The sequence below is a fragment of the Lupinus angustifolius genome, chromosome LG02 (assembly GCF_001865875.1).
Source record: "Lupinus angustifolius cultivar Tanjil chromosome LG02, LupAngTanjil_v1.0, whole genome shotgun sequence".
Classification (NCBI taxonomy): Eukaryota; Viridiplantae; Streptophyta; class Magnoliopsida; order Fabales; family Fabaceae; genus Lupinus; species Lupinus angustifolius.
The window spans coordinates 23,506,525-23,523,843 of NC_032010.1; the positions used below are offsets into that span (position 1 = coordinate 23,506,525).

The 17,319-nt window shown below is 33.8% G+C and overlaps 2 protein-coding genes and 1 long non-coding RNA gene across 6 annotated transcripts in view; 2 read left to right on the forward strand and 1 right to left on the reverse strand.

Moving 5' to 3' along the window:
• On the forward strand, nucleotides 1,861-6,647 carry LOC109341373 (homeobox-DDT domain protein RLT1-like). 2 transcript variants are annotated; one of them, XM_019579281.1, is made up of 8 exons: nucleotides 1,861-2,158; nucleotides 3,239-3,343; nucleotides 3,430-4,089; nucleotides 4,631-4,710; nucleotides 4,874-5,356; nucleotides 5,460-5,543; nucleotides 5,664-5,752; nucleotides 6,318-6,647. In XM_019579281.1, exons 1-8 carry the CDS (start codon nucleotides 2,152-2,154, stop codon nucleotides 6,385-6,387), a joined length of 1,578 nt encoding a protein of 525 aa, XP_019434826.1. In that variant the 5' UTR covers nucleotides 1,861-2,151; the 3' UTR covers nucleotides 6,388-6,647. The 2 variants fall into 2 exon arrangements, with proteins under 2 accessions (XP_019434826.1, XP_019434822.1); XM_019579277.1 differs by lacking the exon at nucleotides 1,861-2,158 and adding an exon at nucleotides 2,292-2,396.
• LOC109341385 overlaps nucleotides 5,974-17,319 on the reverse strand; it is a 14,221-nt gene continuing 2,875 nt past the window's right edge. Inside the window, exons 2-3 of the long non-coding RNA XR_002106952.1 lie at nucleotides 9,178-9,182; nucleotides 5,974-5,987 (exon numbers count right to left, since the gene is read on the reverse strand). This is a non-coding gene — a long non-coding RNA (uncharacterized LOC109341385). The remainder of the gene's footprint in view (nucleotides 5,988-9,177; nucleotides 9,183-17,319) is intronic.
• LOC109341351 (E3 ubiquitin-protein ligase HERC2-like) lies at nucleotides 9,476-17,319 on the forward strand. 3 transcript variants are annotated; one of them, XM_019579255.1, is made up of 12 exons: nucleotides 9,476-9,587; nucleotides 9,696-9,806; nucleotides 9,855-9,909; nucleotides 10,034-10,085; nucleotides 11,046-11,132; nucleotides 12,018-12,107; nucleotides 12,695-12,775; nucleotides 12,931-13,125; nucleotides 13,223-15,355; nucleotides 15,568-15,714; nucleotides 16,119-16,507; nucleotides 16,994-17,319. In XM_019579255.1, the coding sequence occupies exons 3-12, from the start codon at nucleotides 9,896-9,898 to the stop codon at nucleotides 17,124-17,126; spliced, it is 3,321 nt and encodes a 1,106-aa protein (XP_019434800.1). In that variant the 5' UTR covers nucleotides 9,476-9,587; nucleotides 9,696-9,806; nucleotides 9,855-9,895; the 3' UTR covers nucleotides 17,127-17,319. The 3 variants fall into 3 exon arrangements, with proteins under 3 accessions (XP_019434800.1, XP_019434812.1, XP_019434805.1); XM_019579267.1 differs by lacking the exons at nucleotides 9,476-9,587; nucleotides 9,696-9,806; nucleotides 9,855-9,909 and adding an exon at nucleotides 10,923-10,965 and having other exon boundaries at nucleotides 10,036-10,085; XM_019579260.1 differs by lacking the exons at nucleotides 9,476-9,587; nucleotides 9,696-9,806; nucleotides 9,855-9,909; nucleotides 10,034-10,085 and adding an exon at nucleotides 10,126-10,965.

Genomic DNA, 17,319 nt, shown 5'->3' on the forward strand with positions numbered 1-17,319 from the left:
AAATCTATTGTAAATGTGGTGGTGTTGGACATGTTTGTCATGTGTTTGGTAGAATGTTTGAGAGATATACAATATTATTTAGAAAGTAGACATTTAATAACGTTTGCTTCAGTGAGCACTCTAAAATGTCTACTTTCTACAGCGCTACAAAACAAAAACGTTGTTGAATATAACCTTATGTACTACTGTGCTAACATAGAAAGTGCCACAAAAACGTTGTTAAATAACAATTTTAAGCGTTGTTTTTTTGCTATTCTAGCGTAGTGCATGGTCATTATGATTGAATCAGAATGCTTCTATTTTTAGAAATGAGAATTTAAATATGTTGCATGTATTGGATTTAATTAACGTTAGTAGTTGACATTTGTTCAATAATATAAGTGAGTTTAATATTTCCTTGGTGTGTGTCACTTTTGTATTTGGGTAGAGTACCTCCAATACTCTCTTCTAATACATACTGACTCATAAAAAAATTAAATTCATTTTTACTTTTCTAATTAATGAGAAACAGTCCATGCAGAGTGGACAAAATATATTACACTTATAGAAATATAGTATTCATGTTTAAAAATAAGTGATTTTTAAAAAAATAATACAAATAAACGGTAAATAATATATTATCTGTATATAAATTTTCACATTAATAGTACATAATTATTAAATATTTTTAAAATGTGTAAGTTGGGCATATTATTAAAATATTGATGTTTTTATGGTACTACCAAAAGTATTATATTACTTTTAGGGTAATGAACTAATCCATTTTGAATGTGTAAATATCTCATCCTACAAGTGTGACTTATAAAAACTGAACATTTGACATTTGTTTCTTGGAATCTAGAGTGACCTTATACTAATAGATCAACGTCTTGTTAGTTGTGGATAAATTGAATATATATAGGAAACAACTAAAATTTTATACCCAATTAATACATCATTCAATATTCATTTGTATAATATTTATATTTAAAAGTTAATGATATAATAATAATATAAAAAATTCTTACACTTTTAGGGTCAACTTCTATTGTATCAGAGTGTGTCATCCTTCTTTTAATTAGTTGGAAAACACATATTTAAAATTAAAATTTAATAGTAAAAAAATTTCTAATCAATAAATGAAAAAATGACACATGAAGTGACATAATTTTTATAATACAACCTCCACTTTTAGTGCATATTTTTTCTCTTCATAATTTATGTGTACATTTTAATAGTAGTGATAATTTACAAAAAAAAAAAATATAAAATAAATAAAGTGGTGATAGTAGTGCATAACCTATTTTCTTCTATTAACTATATGTTAAAGTTAGATAAATACTGAGGTGTCATATATACCAACTATTTTTTTCTTTTAAGAGGTTCACTATAACTATTTTGTTTTCACATGCCATATTAAAGTCACCTTCAATAAAACATTTAACAACAAAGATTTAATATGTATGTACTGACAGTATAAGTATTTTTTACACTGTCAATGAATCATCTATCATTAATTTGTTAACTATCATTAACTCTAAAACAAAAGTAATACAAATCAACGGTAGATAATGGACTAACAGTGTAATTTAAACTCTAATAATAAAACTAGAAGAATGAAATATCTCATCAATTTTATGACAATATTTATATAGTTTAGATTATTATTGAGTCTAAAGTTTTAAAATCATAAAGGAGGGTGATGAATTAGAATATTAAGACGAGATGATTTGTGTGAAAAAAATGAAATGAGTGATGAATAATAAGTCAGGTTAAAGTTAAAAATATAGAAAATATTATTTTGGTATATAAAAAAAATATTGGATTATAAATAAAAATATTATGAAACTCATATTAAAACAAAAACAAAAACAAAAACAATTTTTTTGATGAACGTAAAAGTTGATTGGAACAAGCAAAATCCAGAATACAAATTGATCTTATGTTTGATGTTTCTTCTCTTGGTTTTCACCATTGATCCTATGTTCCTAAGCGCTATTAAGGGGTCAATTTCAAAACACATAAAATAACAATAAATATATTAATATTGCATTTTCTTTTGGTTTTGGCGTGAAAGGGTATCGCTTTTCTGAGAACCCACTTAGAAAATTTTGCACCTTTGGCCTCAAAACTTGCACAGAGACACGAGATTCATCATAATTCTTCATACCCATGGAAGGTATTGTGTTTTTTTCTCGTATTTCGCTCTTATTAGATATTTGGGTATTTTATTTAGTGATTGGTTTTTCTCTCTTCATATTAGTTTAATTTTGATGCATTTAAATTGAATGAATGGTTTGATGAAAACCCAGATTGTGATTTTTAGCATTACTGAGGAGGTTGTTGCAATGATGAATTTGGCACCAAGGGTTTCAATTTGGGGTCGAGGAAAATGAGTCAAACTGAAGGGAAATGGGGTTTGATTAATTTTCATCATTATCAAGTTCTATTTGATGCTTTCATCATACATTTTTATTTCAAATCCCCAATTTGGAACATTTTTTGTTTGATCTGTCAATGACATAAACCGGTTTCTCTATGTTTGGATCTGCTTTCTGAGAGGGGCGTGGTTTCGTTGTTTCTGTTGTTTATGTTCCTCCATTTGCATTGCTGTTGATTACAACAAACTATGGTTTCTTTATGAAAAGATTGAGATTAGAAATTTTATATTTTGATAACTTTTTTTTATGAGTTGAGATTATAAAACTTTAAAGGTACTGGGAAAAGAAAGGTTAAGTAATCATTAGCTAGAAATAAGCTTGTTGCAATTGGGTTTTGATGTACAGAAATCACAGTTTAAACTTTTACTTAAGAAATAGTACCATGGGTAGTATATAGTGAATGTAAATGTTAACTTTTCTCACTTATAAAAGTTTCAATATATGGTGAACATTTGCGTGACTGTGATTTTTAATGGAATGTATCCGTATCCTTTTCTAATTGCAAAATCATTTTCTTATAAACTTTCGATCCAACCAAGTAGGTTTTTTATTAGATATTTCGAGAAAACAGCTATCTGGCTCTTGTGAACATTTCTCATGAATAGCTTGACTTCAGTTGCTCATGTATCCATCCTTTTTCATGTTGTTATCACTGTTAAGCATATTTGTGATTTCATGACATGGGTATGGGTGGATCAGATTGAGTGGCTGATATGGCATAAGGTGTTTATTCACTTGATTGATTTTTGTATCTTCTCGCGTACATAAATTATTTTTTCCATTCTAACACATGCAACTTCCTGTGTGTTGGTGTTTAGCATCAAATGAATTACAATCAGAAGAAAATAAATATATGGAGAAAAATAGGAAAAGAAAGCTCAAAACACCGGCCCAGGTTGCAGGATTGGAGAACTTTTATAATGGTACGTATATTATTTTATCATATGGATGTTAGCACATGATGCTAAGTGCGATTTTTCTCAGGAGTTAATTCTTCCTTTGTTTCCAGAGCACAAATATCCCACAGAAGAAATGAAATTAGAAGTTGCTGAGGAGTTGGGGTTGACAGAAAAACAAGTATCTGGGTGGTTTTGCCACAGAAGGTTAAAAGATAAAAGATTGTTGAAAGATGAAGCAGTTGCTAATGGGCGACAAGATCGTTCGAGTGGTGTCATCCAGGATCGTGGCAGTGGACTTGGGCAAGATTCATGTGGAAGCAGTAAACATGGTGATTATAAGTATCTGGATCCCAAAGAGGTTGAGAGCCAAGGTCTACACAATAATGGTTTTTCAGCTGCGGATATAGCCTACGGACATAGGAACCATTATACAGAAAACATCAGCGGAATGGAGGACACTTCATCCGAGAGTAGCTCATATTTGCAAGATAGGTTGTTTCCTCAAGGCCAGGATCCATATGATATGGAATCTTCGAGATATTTAACACCTAATAGAGCTCTTCCACCCCTAAATCCCAAGAGTGCAATTAACATGAGACATAAACCATCAGGATATCTGAAAGTGAAGGGTGAGATAGAAAATGCTGCTATAACTGCCGTTAAGAAGCAATTTGGAAGGAGTTATCGAGAAGATGGTCCTCTACTTGGTGTAGAATTTGATCCACTTCCTCCAGGGGCATTTGAAGGCAAAAATGCGGATCCAGTTCATGGTATGTTGTAGCAATATTCTGTTCTCCCATTTCCAAAGTCTTATACTGTCTTCGTTTAGTTCTGTGAGACTAACATAGTAATATGCTGTTTAGTGTTGAAACATTATAAAGTTGCTTCTTTGGGCTAAAGGAACATGTAGCACATGTCACATTGTAATAGGCCGTGAGTGCTTACGGATAGAACTGGGTGCGACAGGGTTTTTACTAGAATAAACAAATAAATGTTTTTACTGTGAATCTGCATCATGGTTATTTGCTACTCATAGGGATGATTTAGATGCTTCTGAGGAATAAATGAATGCCTTCTTAATAATAAATTAATAATACCACCATGCCACTGCCAATTAATCTGATGAGATCAGTTTTATAGTCGACAATCGTTAAGAATACTTTTCACTTTACTGGAAATATTTCATCTTAGCTGAGATGTGAGGGTTTTATTTTCTCTCACATAATCCTAGGTATTGTTTCTAACTGCATCAAGTCATTTTAAGGATAGGTTGAGATTATTACCTTTCTAATCTATGGAATGCTATGGCAGAAACATATGGTGTTGCAAATCCTGTTCTTCCAAATTCTCCAGATATCTCCCCTGTAAAAAGGCAACCCGATCTTAGCTCTGTAAGTGGAATTTTCTAATGTATTCTTGTTGTGTTTTAACGAGTCAAGTAATTGAGCTCAGTTTGTTTAAACTATATAATGCATGTTTGAAAGATTGGTCAGCTACCTAATTATTTATGTTGCAACCTTATCTTACAACTCTCCTTTACTTGTGTATTTGCAGAGATATGATACGTATTATACTAAATTTAGTTCCCAAGATTCTCATATTGAAGGAGTTGACTTGGGTTCCTTGCATGACGGTTCTGGTTTCCAGGATAAACAAGATAAGAAAGCTCGGCAGAGTATAAAACAAAGGCAAACTTTTTACAGTAACAATCACTATCCTGGCAGGAACTCTTCCCTGGATCTGTATGAAGACGATAATGGAGAAGCATCTGCTTATCATAGCACTAAGAATCATAGAATGTTCATTACGCGTGGTGTTGAGGGAATGAGATCTGATTCTACTTCAAACCAGAGCGATCACTATGAAGAGAACCACATGATTAAACAAACAGACTTGCTGCCACATGGCTATGATAACTTCAATCTGAAGAATGTGCAAAGGAGTGGACATGTAAAATCTAAGCATTCAAATTCAGTCCGTAATTCTCAAATTCCTGTCGAAACTGAAGAAAGAGGGCTATCTACTAGGATGGCAAAGGTTCATTAATATATTTCCACTTCCTGTGTGTTCGATCTGTAACGATCAACCCATTCTGCTTACATATTGCTTAAAATGCTTATGTTTGGTTGTATATGTACAGGAAGAGATGTTTAAGGGGGGCAAGAAGGCAAAGAAGAAACATCGCGATGCAGATGAAGCAAGGATGCTTTCAAAAGAAATCACAGTGAGTTTTAGATGTGTAAACTAACTTGTCCATATACTATGTGATTATTTGATTTTCGGTTGAGCTTACTCCACTCATTCCATGCATGTTGTATGATGTTTCGCTTTTCCCTGTGTATAGGATGCAAAGCGAACTAAAGTCGATCCACTTCATCAATACCATGTGAAACAAGCACCCATTGCTGAGATTGACCAAAGGAAAATTCAAAGGTGGGCATTTATATCTGTTTGCTTTGGCCTTTCTCATGATTACATGTTTATTCAGGTCCTGTTAGAATTTTGTGAGCTTCTATGCATGTCTATGCTTGCTTCTCATGTTTTTTGCGGTTAGCAGTTATTTTCATAATTGTATATATTTCCTGTCGAAAATAAAATAAAATTAATGAATAGATTAAGCATATAGTTTATCACTGTTGGTATAGGTTTTTATCTATGTTTGGATTAACTTATTTTGCTTACAGAGAAACTTACTATAAAAAATTCAAAATGCTCGATAGTTAGTTTTTGTGTGCAACATAAACTTACAGAGAATCCCAGGTATGGACCCATGACTCCCATCAGTTACGATAGGATATTACGATGGTCATTTCATCCATGTAACTGACCTTTATAGTCGAAAAAACTTCGTCGTTGTCGTTAGCGAGAAGGGGGTTGTTCAACAATGTAGTGTTTGTGCTTAACAGATAAATTTTACTTTTCGCCGAAAAGTTTTAATCCAAGTTGTTACTGGTTATAGCCATCCTTTCTAACAGCATCATCATATATGGTTATGTAGATCTGCTGTTCCGATACCATCTAGCTTTAGCGAGGACGAAACTGCTGACACGAGTTCGTCACTGGGTTAAGTGTTGATGAAAAGTGTGTGGGGTTTCTTTAAGCCATTGGATATGTACAGTCTAAAAAGACAGATACATTGTGGTTAGCAACAAGAATTGTCACATGATTGTTTGGTTCATCTATTTGCCTTTGTAAAAAAGAAGGCTCTTTTTTTGTTTTTATTTTTTGATGTAAAATCTCAATTTCTGAAGCTGTTTGGGGATGCAAATGCAGCTTTACTTGCCATTATTTCTTATTTGGTTTAATTAAGTAGTTCAATTTTATCCTTGTTTGGTGGAGTTAGCTACTTATACTTAATTATGCTTTAATAATAATTAACAAAAATTAGTTCAATTTGTTTTTGTTTTCATTACCAAGTGTTTACTTTGATTGAGTATTAAACATGGGTCAAAATAGACCCAAACATATCCTAACAATGACTATCTTGACTAATATTGATAAATTTGGATATCATCAATTTATTTTTTATTTATTTTTGGGGACCAAATCAATATGTATATGAAAATGTTTAGTGATCAAAATATATATTTACTTTGAAAAAACTTTGTTCTTATTTTATTTGCAAATCTGATCTTACATATCTTTTATACATTCTGCTTTTAAAATTTTCTATATTTTCAACCTTTTGTTTCCTCATCTGTTATATATTCACAAGGAATTATTTGTTTCACTTTGAAGTTTAATTTGCCATTTGAAATTTTATTTTGATATCTTCCTTTATTTAAGATTGATGTAAAAGTTTCTTTACATGCATGATGTTTAGACTTTTTGGTTTAGATTTGAAGAATAATTTGGTATTACTTAGATTATCAGATAATCTCAATTTTTAAAAAAAATTATTACAAAATTCTCTGTTTTTTCACCCAAAAAACGATAGAAAACAACTTTTGTTGGTAGACAAGTATCAGTTGATGGGATATATACTTTTGTTATTGTCAGATAAAATAAAACAAATCTAACAAATCAATCTTAAGGTGGCTCTTCTTTTGTTTTAAGGAAGTTATTTAATATTTATGGAAGCTAATAAATCAATCTCATATATGTGCCATGACCTTATTGGTCAAAAAATTACTTAAAAATTAAATTTTAATTTAAATATATTTTTTAATTAATTACAAAATCATAGTAGATAAAGTGACATTGAATGTAAGACAATAGATATATATACAATTTTATTATTTTAGGTGTTGGTATTTAGTGAATAGCTATAAAAGGACGCAACACCTGCTCTATTTAATTAACTTTTCATAATTCAAAAAGTGGTTTGCCTATTGAAAAGGAAAAGCATCCTCTACCTTACGAAATTTATGTTCCATATACCACATTAATCGTATGTTATAGAATAATATAAAAATATTAATTTATATTATTATAGTGTTTCTATAAGATTTTTTAATTGAATGACGATACCAAATATCATAAAAACGAGGACATGTGATTCTCATCCGTTTCAAGAAAGAGTTTTTCACCTTATACCCGTTGTATTTTTTACTGATATTTACATCTAAATGATAAAAACAAATGAAAATCCATTATTTTTTTTAGAAAAACTATCAAAAGCATTTTTTTGTCATTTTAATTATATATATACTCAAACAGAATTGCAAAAGTGGTAAAAATCATTATTTGGAAAAAGTGAAAGGAATCAAAAGTAGTAGTTTCCCTTTAATAATTTAAAGAACCACAAGTGGCCATGCAAAGTGTTGTGAAATAATAATCCCTCAAATGATCAAGCTTAAAAGATGAGCAATGATGCAAATGAATGATATGTTCCATCCCATATAAGTTAAAATAATTGACAAATATTTTAAAACGTTTGGTATCCTTCTCAAAATAATTGCATTTGCATGTGAATTGAAAAGGTTACTTCAATTTCAAAGATATTTCTACTCATGTAAAAGAAAATGAAGTATATTTATACACTACCCTATCTTAATATAATTTTTTTAACCACGAGTATATATCCTTAACAAAAGATAATCTTATTCCAATTGAAAATAGACATGGCATAGTGAAGTTAGCTCTTCCAACAAAAGATAAACAATGATGTAGGGCTCCACTAGATCTCATGATAACAAAAAGGTCAATGATTCAATTTATGTGAGTAATATTTGTTGAGAGAGACAATCACATACACAAAAAAAGGTCAATGATTCAATAATATGTTTCGAATGAGACTTGTAAAAAAACAAAAAAAAATATATATAATCACACATATATCCTTATATTTATTATGATAAGACAATTTATTCTTAAAATTAAAGGGAAAAATATCACTTCGTCTGATCAGTTTTTGCATGTCCCCATCATTAGATCTTTTAATCTTGTTACTTCACTTTATTTGCTTGTGTGAAGTTTTTATAACTTGAGATACATCAACCTCATCATACAATGGTGAAAGGTACACAAAGTTATTGAAAAATAATAATTCAAAGAGTATGAAACTAGTTTTATGTTTATGAGAAGAAACCACTCACTACTCTTTCACTACTTTTTGCTACCTTGACTTGTGCTATGATAGCTTAATAATAGATAGTTCTATTAAATACGTTTTATTGATATCAAATAAAGTTTCATGTGAAACCAATAAATTTTATAAGGACTGTGTGTTGTTGATGGAAATTTCCTTGTTTAAAATACTCTCTATTCCAAATATTATATAGTATTATTCTTTAAATATATTATTTAAAACTTGAATTTATATATATAAACTTGAGTTTAACTTATCTAAATTGATATTTAATCATTTTTTAAATATTCTTTAAGTTTATTAATTTAAAATTTATAAATTATTATACCAAAACTCAATAAGGAATAACAACAAAGCGATTCGAGGTGGGGTTTATGCTTATTCAATAAAGAATCCAAAATTCAAAACCCAAACTCAAATTAAACAGAGTTGAAAACAATTTACTACTATCCCTAAACCTATCAAAAACCTGACTGAAACATATATTTTTATAAAAAATCTTCAACTACTTTATCTAATTTCTTTTTATTATATTATATTAATTTTTTCCTTTTTCAATGATTCTCATTTTTGCTTTTTCTCTCTCTCTCTAAAATCCCACTTTGCTTTTTTTCCCTCTCTCAAATCTCACATCGCATATTCTCTCTCTAAAATCTCACTTTCTCTCTCTAAACCTTTCGCTTTCTTCTCTAAATTTCCATTCTCTTTCGCTTCTGTAACTAATCTTCACAGATTACAGTTCCATACCTTCCCCCATTTCATTTACCCTCACTTTCTATCTCCGATTCTCTTCTCCGCCGCACTGTCATGACCTCAGAGACCTATTAATCACCGCAATCAGTGGAGTTACCTATGAGCTTCTAACCTGCTTCTGCGTTCACTTCCGAGCACGTTATTGCTTTGCTGTGTGAAGCTCAGGTGGAAGAGTGCACAATGGAACTGTGAATCATGGTGGATTTGAGCCCCGTCAAAGGGTTTGAAGTGTCGGAGCGTGTCAATTTGGGGTTGAGTGAGTGTTTTGAGTTGATTCTTGAGCGAATTGATGAATGGAAGGGTTCAGGTATGAAAATGGGTGAATAGAAGATTGGTGTTTAGATTTGAGAAAAAAACGTTTCTAACTTATGTTTTTTTATTGTTTTTTTTGTTCTTAATTGTTTGTTCTGGGTAATGTCACGTGGTGATAGAATGACTTCGGATCTTAATAGCACGGGTCCTGTTGAAAGAGACATTGAGCAGGTACTTCGGAACTGCGAGTTCATAGCATCTTAGTTTTTTGTATTTTCTTCTTGTTTGCATCTATGTAGTGTACTGATGTTAACAATGTTGTCATATTTGTTGTTGTTGTTGTGAATGTGATAATTGTCGGGGGCATTATTTGCACAACCTTTCAGATTTTGTGATTTTAGTAAAAGTTTGAGTCGAGGGAGGAAATAGTTAATTAATTTACTTGGTATAAGTTTCAGATGAAGGAGGGAATAGCTAGTTGACTTAGTAAAAGTTTGAGATTAGGGTGGAAATAGTTGATTTTCCTTGTTTACCTGAAATAGGTAGTCTGGCACTCCGGTGCTATAAAGCTCCTCCATTGGGTGGGTCTAGGGAAAGGTTCGGACCCAATTTGTAAGGCAGCCTTATCCCACGTTTGCCGGAGGCTGATTCCACAACTTGACTATGTGACATGGCCACAACTTTGACGATCACATTATGTCTCCCCCCTTTGGCTCGTTTTTTGTTGCAGTCAATAAATTCTGACACGTCAATGGCAGTCCAGTGGTGATATGTTTGGCTCATTAATTTGCTTCAACTTCTGGCAAGGTGTCCATAATCATCTCAAGTTTGTTAATTTTGTTGCTGGTAACTTTATCTTTTTATTTAGGAAAATACTACTAGGTATGAAATGTTATTTGATGAATTAGTACGAAATTATCATGCTAGGTAATTATCTTTAAACTTTCCTTTTTATTTCATTAATTGTCTCTATAATGTGGAATGATTCACCATTTTGTTGCTTTTCCTACAAACCAAATTGATACCAAATAGAACCAATCTTTTGTATATGGGTTATACAACATATAGCTATAAAAAGGATGAAAGGCATGATTGCTCAATGCTATGCCAGGTCTTGTCATACAACATGTTTAATTGTTCTGCTTAAAAAACCATATGCTGATTAAAATCCTTTGTTGATCTTAATGACAGGCCATTACCGCTTTAAAGAAAGGGGCTTACTTGCTCAAGTATGGAAGAAGGGGAAAGCCCAAGTTTTGCCCCTTTCGGCTTTCCAACGTAAATTTTGTACTCCTTTTATTATATTTAAATTAATCCTTGTTGGAGAGTGTCTTCTTTTTATTTTTTTACATTGTATTTGGCTTTGGCATTACTTGCCCCCTATATTATTTTCAAAACCAAAGTCAAAGCCTCCATATTCTAATTTTATCCTGTACTTATCTTTTATTCTATTCATAACAGTAAAAACATATATTCTAAATGCAGTAGGGAGGAAGATAGTCAAGGACCTTGGACTTTAAGTTGAATACCAAAGTATGCTAATAATCTGTAAAAGAATAGCAAAACTGCCTTAAATTTGTTTAACAAATTAAACAGTGAAAAAAGATATTTTAAAATTGCATGCTCTAACAAAAAAACGTTTACCATGAGGCCCTGGGTTATGTGTATAAAAAAGCACAGTTGAGAGAGGCACATTTCTGCAATTTGACGTACCGATGACCATTTTTGTCATAGTTGCTGAAATGGTGGGATACATGCCCTCACATTCTTGCAAAGGATTAGTTGAACTCAAATGATGGTGAGCGTCTGATGGCAACCTGATCAGATACGGAGAACCAACTTATGGCCTAATATTTGGTAGCTAACCTGTAGCCTAATCACCTGCTATATTCAACTTAATGTCATTGATCAAGTGCTAATATTGTAGCTTAAGTGTTAATATTCTAGCAGTTACCTTATTGCCTGTAACATATCAAACTTAGCTGTATTTTTTGTGGCTATGCATGCCTTTTATAGAATCAGATATGATTTTGTATTATAGCCATAATCTTGCCTGTGGTTTATTTTGCAAATTTTTATACATTTATTTTTTATTACATTAAAGTTTGTAAGATATTTTCCAGTTTCAAAAAGTTTAAAAAATTGATTTGTTATTGCTTCCAGGATGAATCTATTTTGGTATGGTTTTCAGAGAGAGAAGAGAAGCACCTGAAACTGAGCCATGTCTCTAGAATTATATCTGGACAACGCACGGTAGGTAAAAGAATTTGTCAGCGAAATCATGATACTGTTTTGATTCTTATATGTAGCCAACAGTATAATGCTTCTTCAGATAGTTCTTTTTTATTTGATGTTTCTATGATAATACAATTTGTGTTACTTATGTCTATATGCACTCTTGTAACCTCCATTTTGCTTAAATTCAAGAAATATAAATATGACATCATTTGTATCCATCTACTAGTAAAAGGCTTTGTTTCTGTTGCATTATGAATATTTTCCAATATGTTTGTTTATGGAAGCTATTGGATCTGATTTCACTTTGAGGAATTTATGTACACACTGATGTTTATGCTACTCTGGCGTTCTATTCCAGGAAGTAAATATTTATTTAGTAAGACATTAGAAATGCAAGAACTCGAGATTTTTCGGTCAGCACGTTCATGGACCCATTTAATAATCCGTATATATTCATAGTTCCTTCTTGACTCCACCTAGTAGAATTAAGGCATGGTTGTTGCTGCTGCTGTTGTTGTATTTGTAGTTCCTTCTTGACTTTGGGCATCTAAAATGAATTATTTCAAGTATGATTTGATAAGACATGGGGCCACTTTTTTCAGCCTATCTTTCAAAGATATCCGCGACCTGAGAAGGAGTACCAGTCTTTTTCTCTTATCTACAACGATAGGTCACTGGACTTGGTAAGAATTTATTCATTCCCCTCCTCTTAGGATTTTTGACTGCTTTTGATCTTGTTGCTTTGGTTGTACAGATTTTATTGTTATTGTGAACAGCATCAATGTATTTTGTTTGTGGAATATTAACATAATGCGGTGATCTGATTTGTTTCTACTAGATTTGCAAGGATAAAGACGAAGCCGAGGTTTGGTTCAGTGGTCTGAAAGCATTAGTTTCACGTAGCCATCACCAAAAGTGGAGGTCTGAATCAAGAAGTGATGGTGTTTCATCTGAAGCTAATAGTCCCCGAACATACACTAGAAGATGTTCACCTTTAAATTCTCCATTTGGTAGTAATGACAGCTTGCAAAAGGTATTAATATGTTCTTATGTCCCTTCCCTGTTTCTACCTGTTTCACTCCATTTCGGTTGAAGATGTTTATTTAGAGGATATTGTTTGTCCTGTTCAGGATAGCGGGGATCACCTTCATAGCCCATATGAGAGCCCCCCTAAGAATGGTTCGGGCAAAGCATTTTCTGATGTGGTTCTGTATGCTATTCCTCCAAGTGGTTTCTTCCCTCCAGATTCTGCCAGTGGCTCAGTCCACTCTGTATCACCCGGAGGATCAGATATTATGCATGGTCACATGAAGACAATGGGTATGAATGCTTTTAGAGTTAGTCTATCGAGTGCTTTCAGCTCATCTAGCCAAGGTTCTGGTCATGATGATGGTGATGCTTTAGGGGATGTTTTCATTTGGGGGGAAGGCACAGGTGATGGTATTTTAGGTGGTGGGACTCACCGAGTTGGGAGTTGTTTGAGAGTAAAAATGGATTCTCTAATTCCCAAAGCCTTGGAATCTGCAGTAGTTCTTGATGTACAGAACATTGCTTGTGGTGGACAACATGCAGCCTTAGTGAGCAAACAAGGCGAAATTTTATCGTGGGGGGAGGAATCAGGAGGCAGGCTTGGGCATGGTGTTGAATCTGATATTCTTCACCCAAAGCTTATAGAATCTCTAAGTAATACAAATATCGAACTTGTAGCTTGTGGGGAGTATCATACATGTGCTGTGACACTTTCTGGTGATCTTTATACATGGGGTGATGGCACATATAATTATGGTCTTCTGGGGCATGGAAATCAAGTGAGCCACTGGGTCCCAAAAAGAGTAAATGGACCCTTGGAGGGCATACATGTTTCATCTATTTCTTGTGGACCATGGCATACTGCTGTCGTAACCTCTGCTGGGCAATTATTTACTTTTGGTGATGGTACATTTGGTGTTCTGGGTCATGGAGACCGAAAAAATGTGTCCTTGCCAAGGGAAGTAGAGTCCCTCAAAGGTCTTCGTATTGTACGGGCTGCTTGTGGGGTCTGGCATACTGCTGCAGTTGTTGAAGTCATGGTTGGAAATTCAAGTTCCAGCAACTGCTCTTCAGGGAAGCTTTTTACTTGGGGTGATGGAGACAAGGGTCGACTTGGGCATGGTGATAAGGAAGCAAAACTTGTTCCAACCCGTGTTGCATCCCTCGACGAACTCAGTTTTTGTCAAGTTGCTTGTGGACATAGTCTGACTGTTGTACTTACAACTTCAGGCCATGTCTATACAATGGGCAGTCCTGTTTATGGCCAGTTAGGAAATCCTCAAGCCGATGGGAAGCTACAAGCCCGTGTAGCGGGTAAGCTTTCGATGAGTTTTGTGGAGGAGATAGCTTGTGGTGCCTATCATGTTGCAGTTTTAACGTCGAGGACTGAAGTTTACACTTGGGGGAAGGGTGCCAATGGTCGTTTAGGCCATGGGGATACAACTGATAGAAATACCCCAACATTAGTAGAAGCTCTGAAAGACAAACAAGTCAAAAGTATTGCTTGCGGTACTAATTTCACTGCAGCTATCTGTCTGCACAAGTGGGTGTCTGGTGTTGACCAGGCTATGTGTTCTGGTTGTCGTCTTCCATTTACTTTCAAAAGAAAACGACACAATTGTTACAATTGCGGACTTGCGTATTGCCACTCTTGTAGCAGTAAGAAGTGTCTTAGGGCTTCAATGGCACCGAACCCCAACAAACCCTATCGTGTCTGTGATAATTGTCTTAATAAACTAAGGAAATCTATTGAAGCTGATCCTTCTCGTTCTTCTGCGAGTAGAAGAGGAAGTATCAGTCTGGGGTCACTTCAGTTAATTGATAAAAAGGATGATAAATTGGATACCAGATCTCGTAATCAACTTGCCAGATTTTCTTCAATGGAATCCTTTATACAAATGGAAAGCAAGTCTTCAAAGAAAAACAAAAAAATGGAATTCAACAGTAGCCGTGTCTCACCTGTTCCAAATGGGGCTTCACAATGGGGAGCACTGAATATTTCTAAATCTTTAAATCCAGTTTTTGGACCATCGAAGAAGTTCTTCTCAGCTTCAGTTCCTGGATCTAGAATTGGTTCCCGGGCAACATCCCCTATATCTAAACGGCCTAGTCTACCTCGTTCAACTACTCCAATTCCAACACTAGGAGGTCTTATTTCACCAAAGATAGTTGTGGATGATGTTAAGAAGACGCGTTATAGCCTTAGTCAGGAGGTTATTAAATTAAGATCACAGGTATCTTGTTTTGTGCAATGGCTGACAGTAATTCCTTTCTCGCTGTTGATATTTGAATGTAATTTTAATAAAGTGTGCTCACAAGTAGCACCATGTTTTGTATTTCAACTTTCCCTTTTTTCTCTTGCCTTCTCTTCCTCTGTTTTTAGAGCTGTACCAAGGAAGTTTAACTCATTTTATTTGTAGTAAGCCTGATTTTTCCTTTCTTTTAGGTGGAAAGCCTGACTCAGAAAGCCCAACATCAAGAAATTGAGTTGGAAAGAACAACTAAACAGCTAAAAGATGCCATAGCAGTTGCCAGGGAGGAAACTGCCAAATGTAAAGCAGCCAAAGAAGTGATCAAGTCACTTACTGCTCAGGTAGAAACTTTGATACCATAAAAACCACTTTAACAAATTAGACTCCTATTACAGCCTAAAACTCCTACTCACTCAAAAACAAACAAAGGAAAAAGCTAAAGAATTGAACTTCCAATGCATTATGATGGGTTTATAAATTAGTGGCGGGCCTGAATCTTTTTCGTTTCCTTTTGAAACAAATAGGCTATTATTGCAAGAAAATCTTAGCATAGAGAAAAAAATAACTATTTAAGATTCACTGAATTAACTGTACTAAAAATGTAAATCGCAGAGCCGTAGATGTTACAATCATCCCAATATCATTCTAAACCAAATTAGTGAATTTTTTGGTTTAATATGTAATATTAAGCTTATGTCATGAAGCCTAACTGATTGTTCATTTATTTGCTTCTTGACCTGAACAGTTTAAGGACGTGGTTGAGAGGATACCTGTAGGAGCAGCTAGGAATGTCAAATCACCTTCTTCTATTGCTTCATTTGGTTCAATACCGGGTTCCGATGAAGTTAGCTATGCTTCCATTGATCAGTTGAGTATTCAAGCAACGAGCCCAGAAGCAGACTTCACTGCATTGAATAACCAGTTACTTTCCAATGGATCAAGTACCATCAGCAACCGTAGTGCTGGTCACAATAAACAGAGCCAGTCACATGCAACTAATAGAAGTGGGAGCAGAACTAAGGATCGTAATTCCCGTTATGAGACAGAATGGGTTGAACAAGATGAACCTGGTGTATATATTACTCTCACCTCCCTACCAGGAGGTGTAATAGAACTTAAGAGAGTTCGCTTCAGGTATGGAATGCACATTACAAATTATTTCTTTCTTTTTACAAAGCTAATCTACAAAGTGTAGAATATGGTATGCGTGTGAATACGGCCTTGAAAGAATTATTCCTAGGTCATTGACAACCTTTGGTTCTAATGGCGACTTAGCCTCTTTTTGGCCCTGAGACATTTTGATGTGGTTGGGAGTGCTTGACTTGTAGAGATGAGTTAGTTATATTATCATTCTTTAGTGTAGGAAACAGTCCATCGATCTACTTGCTTATGTACCGTTAGTAGTTGTTAGTGGACTGTTTTTGTCATGTTTCTTTTCTTGATCAATTACATATTTTATATATCTTGTAACTAGAGCTATTTCCTTACCACAATGCTTTATTCTCTATACTTTGCTGTTTGGTAGGAAATAAATAACCTGTAGCAATTCAGACAACTATACATTATTTCATGTTAGCGGTTTTATAATGTAAGTTTCAACATTTACATTGGTGAGTGCAGTCGGAAGCGGTTTAGTGAGAAGCAAGCTGAGCAATGGTGGGCAGAGAATCGTGCAAGAGTATATGAGCAATATAAGGTGTGCATTATTGACAAGTCCACTGTTGGTACTGGGAGCGAAGACCTGGCTCATTGACGCAACAACCTGTAAATGATTTGTTTTTCCATATTTCGGCTAGAATTGCAACAATGCCGCTCCGTTCAATTACATTTAGCTTCCATCTAATATAAAGCAGTGAGGGAAGGTGGCCATTGCCATAGTTGAGGAGAATAGGGATTGATTATGGTTTTGTAAATTCTTTTTTTTCTTTTTGGTTTCACATCACCCC

Bases quoted from the DNA above. Each gene is read 5' to 3' on its own strand.
- LOC109341373 (XM_019579277.1), top strand. From the start codon at position 2,372: ATGAGTCAAACTGAAGGGAAATGGG. The intron at 4,711-4,873 runs GTAAGTGGAATT...GTGTATTTGCAG, and splicing joins GGCAACCCGATCTTAGCTCT to AGATATGATACGTATTATAC. The intron at 5,753-6,317 runs GTGGGCATTTAT...ATGGTTATGTAG, and splicing joins GACCAAAGGAAAATTCAAAG to ATCTGCTGTTCCGATACCAT.
- LOC109341351 (XM_019579255.1), top strand. The intron at 12,108-12,694 runs GTAGGTAAAAGA...CACTTTTTTCAG, and splicing joins TTATATCTGGACAACGCACG to CCTATCTTTCAAAGATATCC. The intron at 15,356-15,567 runs GTATCTTGTTTT...CCTTTCTTTTAG, and splicing joins TTATTAAATTAAGATCACAG to GTGGAAAGCCTGACTCAGAA.